This window comes from Polypterus senegalus, chromosome 6, assembly GCF_016835505.1.
Source record: "Polypterus senegalus isolate Bchr_013 chromosome 6, ASM1683550v1, whole genome shotgun sequence".
NCBI classification, from domain to species: domain Eukaryota; kingdom Metazoa; phylum Chordata; class Cladistia; order Polypteriformes; family Polypteridae; genus Polypterus; species Polypterus senegalus.
The window spans coordinates 11282569-11297847 of record NC_053159.1 but is presented as its reverse complement, the minus strand read 5'-3'; the positions used below and the strand labels follow the sequence as shown (position 1 = coordinate 11297847).

At 39.7% G+C, this 15279-nt stretch overlaps 1 protein-coding gene across 2 annotated transcripts in view; it reads left to right on the top strand.

The window, feature by feature from the left end:
* The window catches only part of LOC120530787 (G-protein coupled receptor 39-like), a 259986-nt gene extending 246512 nt beyond the window's left edge, over positions 1 to 13474 (top strand). Inside the window, exon 2 of one of the 2 annotated variants that reach the window (XM_039755394.1) lies at positions 12614 to 13474. In XM_039755394.1, the coding sequence (XP_039611328.1) occupies positions 12614 to 13075 (462 nt within the window). In that variant the 3' untranslated portion in view covers positions 13076 to 13474. The remainder of the gene's footprint in view (positions 1 to 12613) is intronic. The other variant, XM_039755393.1, reaches the window with a different exon arrangement.
* The last annotated feature ends 1805 nt before the right edge of the window (positions 13475 to 15279 follow it).

The window sequence follows — 15279 nt, the reverse complement described above, 5'->3', positions numbered from 1 at the left end:
CCAATAATAATGTAACCAATCATATCACAAATATTGTAAGTTGCTTCGGTTTAAAGTCTCAGCCAAATAAATGAATACAAAAAGTTATTTTCCCCTTGGGAAAAATATACACATTTATTTATGTTGATTGATTGGCTATATTATTTGTCTTATGATTTTGTGATCTTGTTTTTTATGTTTGTACTGCTGTACGCATGTGAGTCTCTCCGTAGGACTAATAAAGTTTCTCTCATCTAATCTAATCTACTTGATTAAGTGTGCCCTGCTATGGACTGGCACCCTGTTTTACTCTCAAGGTGACCGAGTTTAAGGCTCAGACTCGTCTCATCCCTGCAATGGAGAAGGAAAGATCTTTTTACAATGAGAGTATTATAATTTATCAAGAGAATGCAGAAAACTGTCAGGGTTCAAGCCTGCCTTTTTAACGCAGTGCCCACCTCACTACTAACGTGACATTTAAGTGGCCTCTGCAACTGTTCCGCCTCAGCCCATTTTTCTCTAATATCATTTTAATATTACATATGCTACAATTAAATGAAAATGCCAACAGGCTGAAGTGAGACAGTCACAGGAGGTGCTAAATGAGATGATTTGGGAAATGACATTCAGAGTGTTGTAAATGTCAGTCGAAGCAAAATAAAAATAAGGAATTGCCAATTACGGCTTAAAACAAAAAAGTCAAGCGTCCAACTCCTATAGTGCTGATGAAAAATCCTTTTGGAGGCAAAACTGTAAGATTTGAACTTTGAGAGAGAAGGAAAAGCTTTGGATTTTGAGGTTCTTTTGTGAAACGGATGCCCCTTTGTGTCATATGCTCCATGTTCTTGGAGTGAGTTTCAACAAATAGAGGGTGGTGCCCTACGCGCATCAAGGGGCTGCCCAGGTTTGTAACAGTAGGTGAAGCTACAAGCTCGTCCTTTGTTTGGGCGCGTTTGGAGCAGACGTGAGGGGTACATCGGGGAAAGAACGTTGAGGATGGAACTGCCAGGCAAGAGGAAAAGAGGAAGGCCAATGAGGTTTATGGATGAGGAAAGGGAGGACATGAAAGCAGTCGGTGTGGTTGAAAAGGCAGAGATAGATGAAGACATATGATCCACTGTGGCAATCCCTGAATGGGAGCAGCTGAAGGAAGGAAGAAGATTAGACATCATCATTTTGAGAGATTAGCATGCTCCATTGCTATGTCAGTTTCCCATGATCCTCTGGGAGTGCACGATTGGTGACAGCATTATGTGCATCGGTATTAAGGTCACCACAGGACTATCTTTTCTATCCAAGATTTGGATAAAGACATAGTGACGATGTAAGACTTACTTTCACTCCCTTATTGACTTCTCTTTGACTACAATTCTTGCGGTTAGTATTTGAGTTTGACGCTTGTTTATATTTGATCTTCTCCTCCTCCATGGATGGAAAAATGGCAGAGAGACCGAGCTACTTTGTTACCTCTGCTTGCATTGTAGTCCATCTTCCTTGACTACAACTAAAAATAAACAGATTAAACTCTATTTAGCACAGCTTTTTTTGGAATATAAATAACAAATATGTTTTGTGACATTTTTAAGGCTTTCGTTTTTTTATGTGGATTTTTATTCATACAGTAGGACAGTCACTGCATCAAGCAGCAGAAGAAAAATCTTCACTCCGTGAAGAAAAATGAGGTTATATTGTTGGACATTTAACACTCTGACACCGACTTTTAAAGGCTTGTGGTAAATTCAGCAGCATCTCTTTAAGTTTCTGAGACATCCTCATTAGTGATCTACAGACGGCTGCTTTCTGTTACTCTTTTTAGAATCTTGAATAATTATATACACTGTCAGCGAAAGTGCTGTCCTACTTACATAAGTGTACAGGTGTTTCAAGTGTTTGGCAGCTTCTTCACTTTGAGAGTATTGATGTATTGACGGTGACACAGTCGTTAGAGTCGCCGTCTCACAGCCTCCGGGACCCGAGTTCAGCTCCCGGCCGCACTCTGTGTGACGTACAGGGCCTGCAAAAAGTACTCACACCCTTGGAGCATTTCACAGTTTATTATTATACAATTTAGAATTACAGTGGATTTCATTGGTCTTTTGTGACATTAAAAAACTGAAAAGACTTTCATTGTCAAAGTGAAAACAGATCTCTCTGAAGTGATGATATTAATTACAAATGCAACACAAAACAACAGATTGTATAAGTAGATAGATAGATAGATAGATAGATAGATAGATAGATAGATAGATAGATAGATTGATAGATTGATATGAAAGGCACTATATGATAGATAGATAGATAGATAGATAGATAGATAGATAGATAGATAGATAGATAGATAGAAAGGCACTATATAATAGATAGATAGATAGATAGATAGATAGATAGATAGATAGATAGATATGAAAGGCACAATATGATAGATAGATAGATAGATAGATAGATAAATAGATAGATAGATAGATAGATAGATAGATAGATAGATACTGTATGAAAGGCACTATATGATAGATAGATAGATAGATAGATAGATAGATAGATAGATAGATAGATAGATATGAAAGGCACTATATAATAGATAGATAGATAGATAGATAGATAGATAGATAGATAGATAGATATGAAAGGCACAATATGATAGATAGATAGATAGATAGATAGATAGATAGATAGATAGATAGATAGATAGATAGATAGATATGAAAGGCACAATATGATAGATAGATAGATAGATAGATAGATAGATAGATAGATAGATAGATAGATAGATATGAAAGGCACAATATGATAGATAGATAGATAGATAGATAGATAGATAGATAGATAGATAGATAGATAGATAGATAGATAGATAATCTAAGAAATATAAATATAAAGCAAAACTAAATTCCACTGGGTAACAGAAAAAACATAAACGTCAATAAAAAATACTATGAAAAAGGCATTAATATGCAAAATTGGGGAAAGAAGTCAGTATTTTAAAATTTAGATAGATAGATAGATAGAAAAGGCACTATTTAATGTAATATGTACAGTTTATAAAAGAGATCTATCTATCTATTATATAGTGCCTTTCATATCTGTCTATGTATTTATCTATTTTATAGTATTTTTTTTTTAGTATTTTTATTCTATCTATCTATCTATCTAGAATTATCTGAACAGACAAACAGTAGGCCTCCACGCAGACCTTGCCTACAGATCAAGATGACATACTTGATTAAAAACACAAATAAAATATTAATTTTCAATCATTTGCTCAATAAAAATATCAACAGATGAAATGGTCCACTGGGGTAAAAGTTAAGTCCATTCAGAAGAATTGGCTTCTTGTAGGTGTTCTGTATACCTGACATCAACTCCGAGACATTTTTGACAAGTCCTTCAGTTATAAGACATTTGTGGGTTTCCTTGCATCTCCTGTTCATTTCCAATCCCCTCATAACATTTCAGTGAGATTCAAATCAGGTCTTTGACTAGGCCCATCCATAACCATCCATTTCTTCTTTGTTAGCCATTCCTCGGTGGATTTAGATCATTATGATGTTGAAAGGCCCCATTTCCAGCTCAATTTCAAATTTTGGACAGATGGCCCCATAGTTTCTCCAAGCGCACTTTGATATGATGCAGAATTCCTAGTTGACTCAATGACTACAAGCTTCCCAGGCCCTGAGTCTAAACCTTAAGATTTCCACCGATATGCTTCACAGTTGCTTTGAGGTTCTTATGCCAGAAGTGCTGTCAAACATGTCTACTGTTACTGTGGCCTAACAACAATATCTCTGATTCATGTGTCCTTTGGTCCAGAAGGTCAGGTCGGTATAGATATTCAGGCGAACTGTCGTCTTGCTCTAATGTTCTTTTTGGACAGCAGGGTATTTTTCCAGACACACCTTGCATGGAGGTGAGATTTGTGCGATCTTGTTCTGATTGTATTCTCTTTGGACTCCGGTCTCGCAGTTCTTATCTCCAGGTTTAATTCCCAGACAGTGGGGTCTTCTTTGTGGAGTCCGCAGGTCCCCCCCATGCTCAGCTTTTCTAGTGCCTTCTTCTCAACTGATGAGAGACTCGACATTTTCCGTTGATCTCTTACTTGCCAGTCCATTGAATGGACATTATCAGAGCTCATTAGCCCAGGTGGAATGGAACAGTAGGTGCCTACTGAGCCTGTTGGAATATTTAGGAGGTTCATTATCGGAAATTTAATGACAAATATGAGGCCCGTGCAGAACAAGAATCATTAAACATTTAATAACGTATGACAGACAGCAGTGTAATATTAATTATTACTCACTGAGTGAGACAAGAAATGAAATATTTTATCTTTATGGACTACCACTATCCCAGCCCTAAATAAAACCATTTCTTTAAAGAACGGATCCTTTTTAGAAAATTCCAGTAAATTCAGAAGGTTTTCAGACCCCTTCACTTTATGTTCACATGTTGTTATGTTGCGGGTTTAGGTTAAAATCATTGAAATTCATTTTTGCATTTCACTCGATGCCTCAGAATGGCAAAACCAAAAGTAAAGATTTTAGCTTTTATCATTGTAAATGTATTAAAAAATCCTCTTCTTCTTCTTCTTCTTCCTCTTCACCTTTTCCCACCTTCCATGTGGGGTCGATGCTTTATAGGTTTCAATGTAAATGTATTCAAAATAAAAAATGGAAATACAACATTGCCCAAAGTGTTCAGACGCTTGACTATGACACTTGAAATTCGGCTCAGGCACTTCCTCCTTCTGGATGATCACCTTTGACCTTGTTTGGAGTCCACCGGTGGTCAATTCAAATGATTGGGAATAGCAGGCCCCTGTCTATAGAAGGTCCCACAATCGACAACATGCATCAGAGCAAAAATGATGCACCTGACCACAAGTTGGTGGGCTGCAGTAAAGGGTCTGAAGCCCTGGGTGCGTACAGCCACCCTAGCCCCGATAGAGACAGGCAGGACACGATTTTGCCACACAGCACATGGTTTATCTACTTTATTAAATGGTGCGACTCAAACCACTTACACCTGAACACCAGCAAAACCAAGGAGCTGGTGGTGGATTTTAGGAGGCCCAGGCCCCTCATGGACCCCGTGATCATCAGAGGTGACTGTGCAGAGGGTACAGACCTATAAATACCTGGGAGTGCAGCTGGATGATAAATTGGACTGGACTGCCAATACTGATGCTCTGTGTAAGAGAGGACAGAGCCGACTATACTTCCTTAGAAGGCTGGCATCCTTAAACATCTGCATGTTCTATCAGACGGTTGTGGCCAGTGCCCTTTTCTACACGGTGGTGTGCTTGAAAGGCAGCATAAATAAGAGGGACGCCTCATGCCTGGACAATCTGGTGAGGAAGGCAGGCTCTATTGTAGGCACGGAGCTGAACAGTTTGACATCCATGGCAGAGCGACGGGCGCTGAGCAGACTCCTGTCAGTCATGGAGAATCCACTGCATCCACTGAACAGGATCATCTCCAGACAGAGGAGCAGCTTCAGCGACAGACTGCTGTCACCATCCTGCTCCACTGACAGACTGAGGAGACCCCACACTATGCGGCTCTTCACCTCCATCTGGGGGGGGGTAAACGTTAACATGATACAAAGTTATTGTCTGTTATACCTGCATTGTTATCACTCTTTAATTTAATATTGTTCTTTATCAGTATGCTGCTGCTGGAGTATGGGAATTTCCCCTTGGGATTAATAAAGTATCTATCTATCTATCTATCTATCTATCTATCTATCTATCTATCTATCTATCTATCTATCTATCTATCTATCTATCTATCTATCTATCTATCTATCTATCTATCTATCTATCTATCTAGTAGTCCAGCACAGACAGTAAAGCACCAACACAGTCCCTTTGCCGCCAGTCCTTCAACCTTCACTGGTCCTCACAAGCTTCGTCTTCCTCCTGCCAACTCAAGTCATTGAATGGTGGTTGGTGGCTGATTCCTTTTATAGGGCACTTGGAGGGAGTCCAAGTTCCCAACGAACTTCTTCCAGCAGCACTTCCGGGTCTTCAGGAACGAGCACCTGTTGGGCTCACATGCGCCCCCTTTAGGGTGGCACAGTACTGTCTGCCTCGCCTTGTGCCTTTTCACTGCGGTTTTATGTCTGATCAGCGAGACTAAATATGTCACACACATTCGTTAAAGATATTAGAAAGTCTGGGTGTATAATAAACATGTCTGCAAACATTATATTGGTGACATACTGAAAGACGGCAACAGGCACGCACCAGTCGAATGCATCAACCCCGTGTGTGAGGGAGAGCACAGTCCAAGGTGAGGTGAGGCTCGTCGCTGCCACACCTCGAGTTTCTCTGTTATATTTGAACAGAAAATTTGCCAATTCAGCGAAATTTTACTATAAAAATGATCAAAATGATTGGAATCATACAGAAAACAAATTTATAGCACAGACCAGTGGACTCATTTATTTTGTTATTATTATTTGTTTTTTTTACTTTTCATGATGACTGCCTCCCCTGACCACACATCCCTGGTTTATGCTTAAGTAAATGATTGCTCCTGATTTTCAATATTCATTAAATTGCTAATTGTAACCTTTTTAAAAAAAGTCCTATAGGAGCCTTCTGAGTCATTCTTATGGGACCAAGGACAACATTTAGCCTAATGTAATGATAACGAGTTCAGGGAGCGAGTGCGTCCCAGTTGAGATGTTTTGTCGTGGCAGGGTCCCATGGTGGTACTCTTTACTACATAGACCTGACCCACATGCCCCCAAATCCATGCTACTGCCTTCATAGGTTACACAACTTTTTATATTTATGACCTAAGGCAGCACAACAGCGTACCAGAACAGGTTGGGAGCAGGCGCCGATTACAGTGCTTTGCTGCACCCACCACACAACGAACCACCCGAATTGAGATCTGAATGCAGCTGTGCAATGGGTGACACCTCAACACCACACTGAAGAGAGTGCCGGGCTAGAGTGCCAAATCTGCCACCAACCCCCAAGTTTTCCCCTGTAAGTTGGTAGGACCTGGCTCAAGGGCTGAACGGAGTAGAGTCACTTCCACAGGCAGGATAATAAAGTTACAAATGTATTAATCATATAGTATAGATAATACGCCCAAAATATAAGCAAAATACAAGTGTGTTGGTTAAAATAGCACAACCTGATAACAGGCTACCAGGTGGCTCTCTGTCTTAATGTCACAAATAGTGTCTGATCTGACATGGCCCCTGATCCAGCATACCATCAGCATAGTGCAGCACAGATGATCTCTCCTTAGGATGGAAAATAGCAGAGAGAGACATTAACATGCAAGCCTCCAATGTAATGTGACTCTCCAGCTTCTAACATCCCTCCTGGCCACCTCCCGTACCAATGTAGGGGGGCAACATTGACCAATGAAACAGCTCAGACAGACTCAGAGACCCCATCACAGCCCATGCTTTGCTCCTGTCAGCATTTTCTCCAATTTCAAGGAATACACAATAAAGTTTCCAACAAAAAGAAGAAAGAAAAGATAAAAGATCCTGCCATCCAGTCCAGGCTTTCTTCCTAAGGAGAGGTGGCCCATCTTTGATAGTGGAGCTCATTCAAACTACATTAGCGTGGACGTTTCCTATGGTGACCTTATTTTTCCATTTTATACTCTTTACTGTGTAGACATTAATAAAATGTCTCAAATCCCAAACATTTACTACTTGTGATCAGGTACTTTAGCACTTTCTCCCCACTTCCCTTTACATCTCAATCTCAGCAGCCAAGAACATGCAAATTTGGGGAAAGGAGTCAATATCTTAAAAGATAGATAGATAGATAGATAGATAGATAGATAGATAGATAGATAGATAGATAGTGTGAAGGAGAGCCCCTGCTGCTTATGTTCCGGGGGAGCCACCATGGGCAGTCCAATATCTCCCCCGGGACGCTTGGTGGCAGCTTCCCTGGCCAACAATGATTCCCCAACCACCTGCAGGGCTCCATGGGAGCTGGAGTCCTCCACAGCTTGGTTGGGGCCCAGTGTGGCCGCTAGGGGGGGCTATCTGCTTGATATTAGGACCAGGTGGTCAATCACCTGGAACGCTTCCGGGTGGGCTATAAAAGGGCCCAGCCACCACCACTCGAGGAGCCAGTCAGGAGGAGGAGAACTAAGCTTGAGGAGGAGTGGTGGTCAAGGAAAAAGGATTGTGGGTTGTGTTTGTTGTGCTTTGGGACTGTGTTTGGGCTGTGTGGCACGGGGAAGACGTGTCCCACAGCTGAAGAAAAATATGTCTTTGTACTTTTTATACATGCCTCCGTGTCTATCTGTGTCGGGTCAGGCGCCTATATAGTGCCTTTGTTACAATAGATAGATAGATAGATAGATAGATAGATAGATAGATAGATAGATAGATAGATAGATAGATAGATAGATAGATAGATAGATAGATAGATAGATATTAATGTTAGTATAGTCGGCAGGATAGATAGATAGATAGATAGATAGATAGATAGATAGATAGATAGATAGATAGATAGATAGATAGATAGATAGATAGATAGTTCGACATTCTCCAATGAAACAGACTCAGATACCCCATCACAGCCAATGCTTTATTCCTGTCAGCATTTTCTCCACTTTCAAAGAATGTACAGACATAGTTTCCGACAAACACTAAAGAAAAGATAAAAGATCCTGCCATCAAGTCCAGGCTTTCTTCCAAGGGAGAGGTGGCCCGTCTTTGATATTGGAGTTCATTCAAACATCATTAGCGTGGAATTTTCCTTTGGTGCCCCTATTTTCCCCTTTCATACTCTTTATAGACCTTAATAAAATGTCTCAAATCCCACACACTTATCACTCGGTGATCAGGTACTTTAGCACTTCCTCCCCACTTCCCTTCTAGATCTCAGGAAATTAGACAGAGTAAAGAAACAGGCAGGAGTGAAGTTACACATTGAATTATGTATTATTGAAACAAATGCCCAAAAATATTAAGGAAGCAGTACACAAAGTGAATATTGCCAAACCATACCCTTACAGCCTAAGAAGCAGAGCATCTTGTGTCCATAGGCGGCTCTCAGCTTATCTTCACTCCAACTTGCTTTGCTACCACATGGCCTTTGAATGGAGTATTAAAACATGCCAGTCTCAATATGGCTGGTGAGACCGAGTTGTTTTCATCCTGGTGTTCTCTTTATGACCAGATGGTGAGAGGCAGAGAGAGAGGTAAAGGCAAGTTGGCCAACGCTATACCATTCTTACCCCAAAACACAAACCAAAGGGGTGTCGTAGTACAGAATGGCCTCCGATTCAAAGCCAATCATAAACAGCCATACGTTAGACCAATAGGATTAGTTTATCTGTGCCTTCCTGACCAGTTACCAATGAAAGTGCTCAGGTACGACTCATCCCCCAGTTGCTTTCTTTAGTCAGTTTATGGCCTTCCTGCAGCGGGTGACTTAAGGGCTCACATAAGACCAATTACAGTCACCCTTGGCAAGCATGTTTGATGCTCCATCCCCACCTGCCATAAATTTCACATTCCGAGTCAGTCATAAAAACTGAGGGGAGTTGGTAAACATCGATGCACCACTGTTCTCATTAATGAAGTAAAACCTGCCTTGTGAAACACCACCTAGTATTACATTTACTTTGTCTGGATTACAAATAAAGACAGAAAATAGTTATCAGCTCATACGCTAGATACCAGTCAACTACACAAAACAACCTTGTGAAACAAGTAGACTGAAGCAAAGTCTTGAAACTCTCCCCATTTCCACTGAGGGCTTGTTAATGTCATAGCCACTCGTATCCCCCCTGGTCAGCTGGCCAATCAGTTCCAGCTTTGGAATTTCAGAGAAGGCCTCCTGCATACAGAAATCATACCTGATGAAAGGATTGGATTGAAAATCTCAGCAAAGTATAAAAATAATTAATTGAAGGTGATCGAAGAAATATTTTCCATCCTAGATATTACCCATTTTCATTTTTATCAACCACAAGGGTTAGCTCTTAACTTGTACATTCTGCTACTAGAGTAGGCTTTGGATGATATGGCTCTAAAAAAAAATAAAACAGATTCAGGAAACAGATGGAAGCTGCATAATCAGTTTGATCATTTTTATTAAACAATTACGTATATCAGAGCACAGGTTTAACACTGAAAGCATTGCAGAATCCCTGCACAAAACCAAATCGAAATAGAAATAGTCTCTTGCACACGACCCTCTTCACAGAAGACAAATCAAGTTACCCATCATGACGAAAAGTATTGTCTGTTAATATACTTCACTGTCACATTCGCCTTCCAGACAACTGACACAAAAGTAAACTGCAAATTACAAGCAGAATGGAGTTGCCATAAAGAATAATGAGCTTCGGAAAGAAGGACATGCTGAATAAAACCCAACACTTTTCTATCAAGCTTGTTTTTTTTTTCTCTCACTGCTCACATATGTGTATTAATCATGATGCGATTCGGAATGACATTGTAAATGAATAAAAGCGAAATGACTTCTTACAGCAACATTCACATAAGCCTTATGACTGACAGTTGTTAGCCATTTTTTCCTTAGCTGAACAATTTAGATATTGGCTAAAAGTTTAACTTTAATATTTAGAGTGTAATCGGCCATCTGCAACATCCAGGCATTAAAAAATTTAAAATACACTATGGAAAAAGTGTTACTATGCAAAATAGATAGATAGATAGATAGATAGATAGATAGATAGATAGATAGATAGATAGATAGATAGATATTAATTTTAGTGTAGTCGGCAGGATAGATAGATAGATAGATAGATAGATAGATAGATAGATAGATAGATAGATAGATAGATAGATAGATAGATAGATAGATAGATAGATAGTCATTTTAGTGTAGTTGGCAGGATAGATAGATCTTAATTTTACTGTAGTTGGCAGGACAGATAGATAGATATTCATTTTGGTGTAGTTGGCAGGATAGAAAGAGAGTTAGATAGATAGATAGATAGATAGATATTAATTTTAGTGTAGGTGGCAGGATAGATAGATAGATAGATAGATAGATAGATAGATAGATAGATAGATAGATAGATAGATAGATAGATAGATAGATAGTCATTTTAGTGTAGTTGGCAGGATAGATAGATCTTAATTGTACTGTAGTTGGCAGGACAGATAGATAGATATTCATTTTGGTGTAGTTGGCAGGATAGAAAGAGAGTTAGATATTAATTTTACTGTAGTCGGCAGGATAGATAGATAGATAGATAGATAGATAGATAGATAGATAGATAGATAGATAGATAATCTAAGAAATATAAATGTAAAACAACCTCAGAAATAAATTCCACAGGGTAACAAAAAAACCTGGAAGGAAAATAAATATCAATTAAGATTTCAGAAAAGGTATAATAAATGGACAACAATCATAAATCATGAGAGTATCTGACCTGTGTCTGATGCTTTCAGGGTGTTATGCTTTGCCCTAAAAAACACGGATTAAGCAATGAGGATGACCCGTATAGGAAACATAAACCGAAGCCGACATTGAAATCAGAGATCTGACCTAATGTTCACTGCTACCAAAATGCTAATCAAAGAATCATATTCAGGAGACAAAGCAAACATTCCAACGCCTGGGACCCTAGAAAAATGAAACACAAACACACTTAAGATTGTTTTTTGAGGATACTTGGATAAAGCAGTGCTTTTTTATTTTCTTGTGTCAATTATAAATAATTACTTTGTTTTTCAGCGATGCGCTTCATAGTAAATAGCACCGCATCGTAATGAAAGTAAATTAACATCATGGCTCCCATAAAATATAAAACAATAAATAACTGAGTAATTACATCAATACATAAAGTTGGAACAGAAACAGCACGACCATTTTTATCATTAACTAAAATCATTAATATTAGAAGCTGAACAGGAGTTGTAGTAGTTGTAGAAATGGATTCATCAAGGTGTCCTGTTTCTTCAGAATTATAAATTTATAAAGCAGGAGTCTGTCTTTTTTTTTGGATCTAAAACACACTTGAGCTTCTCTGAAGTCGACTACCTTTCCAAATTGTATATTTTTACTTTAATTGTGGAAATTGGTTTAGGAAACAATCTTGTAAACAATTTCACCAAGTGAACTTCAATCAGATCAACAATATGATGTCACTGTATGTGTATTGGTAGGGAAGAAGTCAAATATTTAGGAGATGAAAGACTCCACATCTTTGACCTTTGATTCACAATTTTCATCCCTTCAAGCTCTAAAAGTCCACATGAAGGGTCCCCAAAGACCCACTTTCTGCCACACTGCTGGGTAACTTATTCATTGTGTCTGTGGTTGTCAATGTGAAGAAAAAACTTGTAATGTCTGTGTGAAATTTACTCTTAACATGTTTCCATCTGTGTCCACTTGATTTAGTTGAAAATTCCATTAAAATTTTACTGGCGGGATGTGCACAATTTTTTCCCTTTATATACTTAAAAACTTCCATCATATCAGCTCTAATCAGTGTGTCAAAGAATATAAAAATACAATGAGCAATGTGTGTGTATTTCTAAGATTAATTTGTAGGAATTTCAGTATTGCACCTATCCTGCCTACTACGCTGGTGAGGAAAGTCAACTTTTTGGGTAATACGTAGCATATGCTAAATAAGTAAACTGACTCTGTTTCTTTTTTTATTTTCTAGGATTAATTGTTGCGGCTCTAGCTGGATGTTGGATGCCAAACCAGATTCGACGGATCATGTTAGCCGCAGTGCCCAAGACCGAGTGGACTCTTAAGTACTTCAGGGCCTACAACATCATCCACTACATTGCAGACTGTTTCTTCTACCTCAGCTCTGTTCTTAACCCGTTTCTCTACAACCTCTCTTCCAAGTATTTCCGGCAGGTGTTCCTGCAGGTTTTACGAGGTAAAGTGACCATCGAGCACGTCAACAAGAAGGCATTGGACTCCACCTACTCCAGGCGCCCTCTGCTTATCTCCACCTTGAGGCGCAGCTTTTCCAAAGCTAAGCAGAGCAGACGCCACAAAGAGAATGCAAGGCCAGAAGGGGACAAGGAAACTCCTCCAACAGAAGAAAACATTGGGCTCAGTGACAAAACGTCTTCAAAGAGTGAACCTAATGAAATCGAAGTCTGAGTGTTAAAAATCGAAAATGTATATTTTAACTTTTAAAAAAAAATAAAATGACCGTGCAAATATTTAGCGTTTCTGAACAGAACAATGGACAGTAAACGAAGACATTGTATTGTCGATGCGGCAAATTTGTAACACAACGTTTTGTGTTCCTTTGCCGTCATATATCAGCCGGACGCCATCATGTATTCTACCTAACCTGTAAAAGTATCTAATTGGGGAAAAACAAAAAATACAAAAGTGCAACTAAAAAAGAAGGGACCGACTTAGAATGGCCTAATTGTTAAATGTATAGCGATGAGCAAAACTTGTAAGTTTTCGAAGTGCAATAAAAATTCATTTTGTTAGTAATTTAGCAATTGAGAAGCACACAACTCATTAAATTTTCTTTACTTTTTAGAGTTTTAAAGTTTTCTTTTTGGATGTAAAGCAAATCATACTGCTCCTTAAAGCTTCATTGTTCATCCGTGCAGCTGCGTAAAAACACGTAATCCGAATCTCACCTGTAAAATCAATGCAGTTTATGCCTCTCATTCACATCATCATAGAGGAGTCAATTCCGTTTTTTAAAAATGATGAATATATAACTCAAAGACACACGAACTATGTGTTTTCGCCATTATCTTGCTGTGTAGTGACCATTTTCATCTGTTTAGAACAGCAATTTTTGTGTTTAGTTTTACTTTATTTAAATACTAGCTGTGTAAGCCTGTGATGTAAAAAGCTAAGGCTCCTAGAAACCATGGATTCTGGCACTTCAATCGATCAATCTCATCGGTTGTGCATTAGCAGCTAAGCAAGGTTCTCTCTCCTCTGAGGTTTCGTTTTGAAGATGTACTCGCCACCGTTGTCTATCAGCGTCTAAGCGAATTTCTCTCTCCTTGGAGGTTTCGTTTTGCTGATGTGCTTGTCTCGCTTGTGTATTAGCGGCTAAGTGAGTGTCTCTTTCGTCTGAGGTTTCGTTTTGCCGATGTGTTCGCGACTGTTGTCTATCAGCAGCTAAACGAGTTTCTCTCTCCTCAGAAGTTTCGTTTTGACGAAGTACTCACTACCATTGTGTATCAGAAGCTAAGCAAGTTTCTCTCTCCTTGGAGGTTTCGATTTACCGATGTGCTCGCCTCGCACGTGTATCAGCGGCTAAGCGAGGTTCTCGTTTTTCTGAGGTTTCGCTTTGCTGATGTACTCGCCCTGCTTGTGTATTAGCGGCGAAGTGAGGTTCTCTTTCCTCAGTGGTTTTGTTTTGCCGATGTACTCGCCACAATTGCGTATCAGCTGCTAAGCAAGTTTCTCCTTGGAGGTTTCGTTTTGAAGATGTACTCGCCACCGTTGTCTATCAGCGTCTAAGCGAGTTTTTTTCTCCTTGGAGGTTTCGTTTTGCTGATGTGCTTGCCTCGCTTGTGTATTAGCGGCTAAGTGAGTGTCTCTTTCGTCTGAGGTTTCGTTTTGCCGATGTGTTCGCGACTGTTGTCTATCAGCAGCTAAACGAGTTTCTCTCTCCTCAGAAGTTTCGTTTTGATGAAGTACTCACTACCATTGTGTATCAGAAGCTAAGCAAGTTTCTCTCTCTTTGGAGGTTTCGATTTGCCGATGTGCTCGCCTCGCACGTGTATCAGCGGCTAAGCGAGGTTCTCGTTTCTCTGAGGTTTCGCTTTGCTGATGTACTCGCCCTGCTTGTGTATTAGCGGCGAAGTGAGGTTCTCTTTCCTCGGTGGTTTTGTTTTGCCGATGTGCTCGCATCTGTTGTCTATCTGCGGCTAAGTGAGTTTCTCTCTCCTCAGAGGTTTCGTTTTGCCGATGTACTCGCCACCATTGCTTATCAGCAGCTAAGCAATTTTCTCCTTGGAGGTTTCGTTTTGCCGATGTGCTCGCCTCACTTGTGTATTAGCGGCTAAGCGAGGTTCTCATTCCTCAGCAGTTTTGTTTTGCCGATGTGCTCGCCTCTATTGTCAATCAGTGGCTAAACGAGTTTCTCTTTTGTCGGCGGTTTCACTTTAGCGACATCCTGTCATGCTGTTGTCTCGCACTTATTTCTTCTTCCAACTCATTAACTTGGCTCTTTGAGCTTCATGCTGTAGCCTCGCACTTCCGGGCCAGACAAACAGACAGACACACACACTTCCACGCGTAGACGTTTATATATGATACAAAATGGCAGGTAGTTGCATGCGGAATTAATGCCTGAGAATACTTCCGGGTAGGAAATAAAC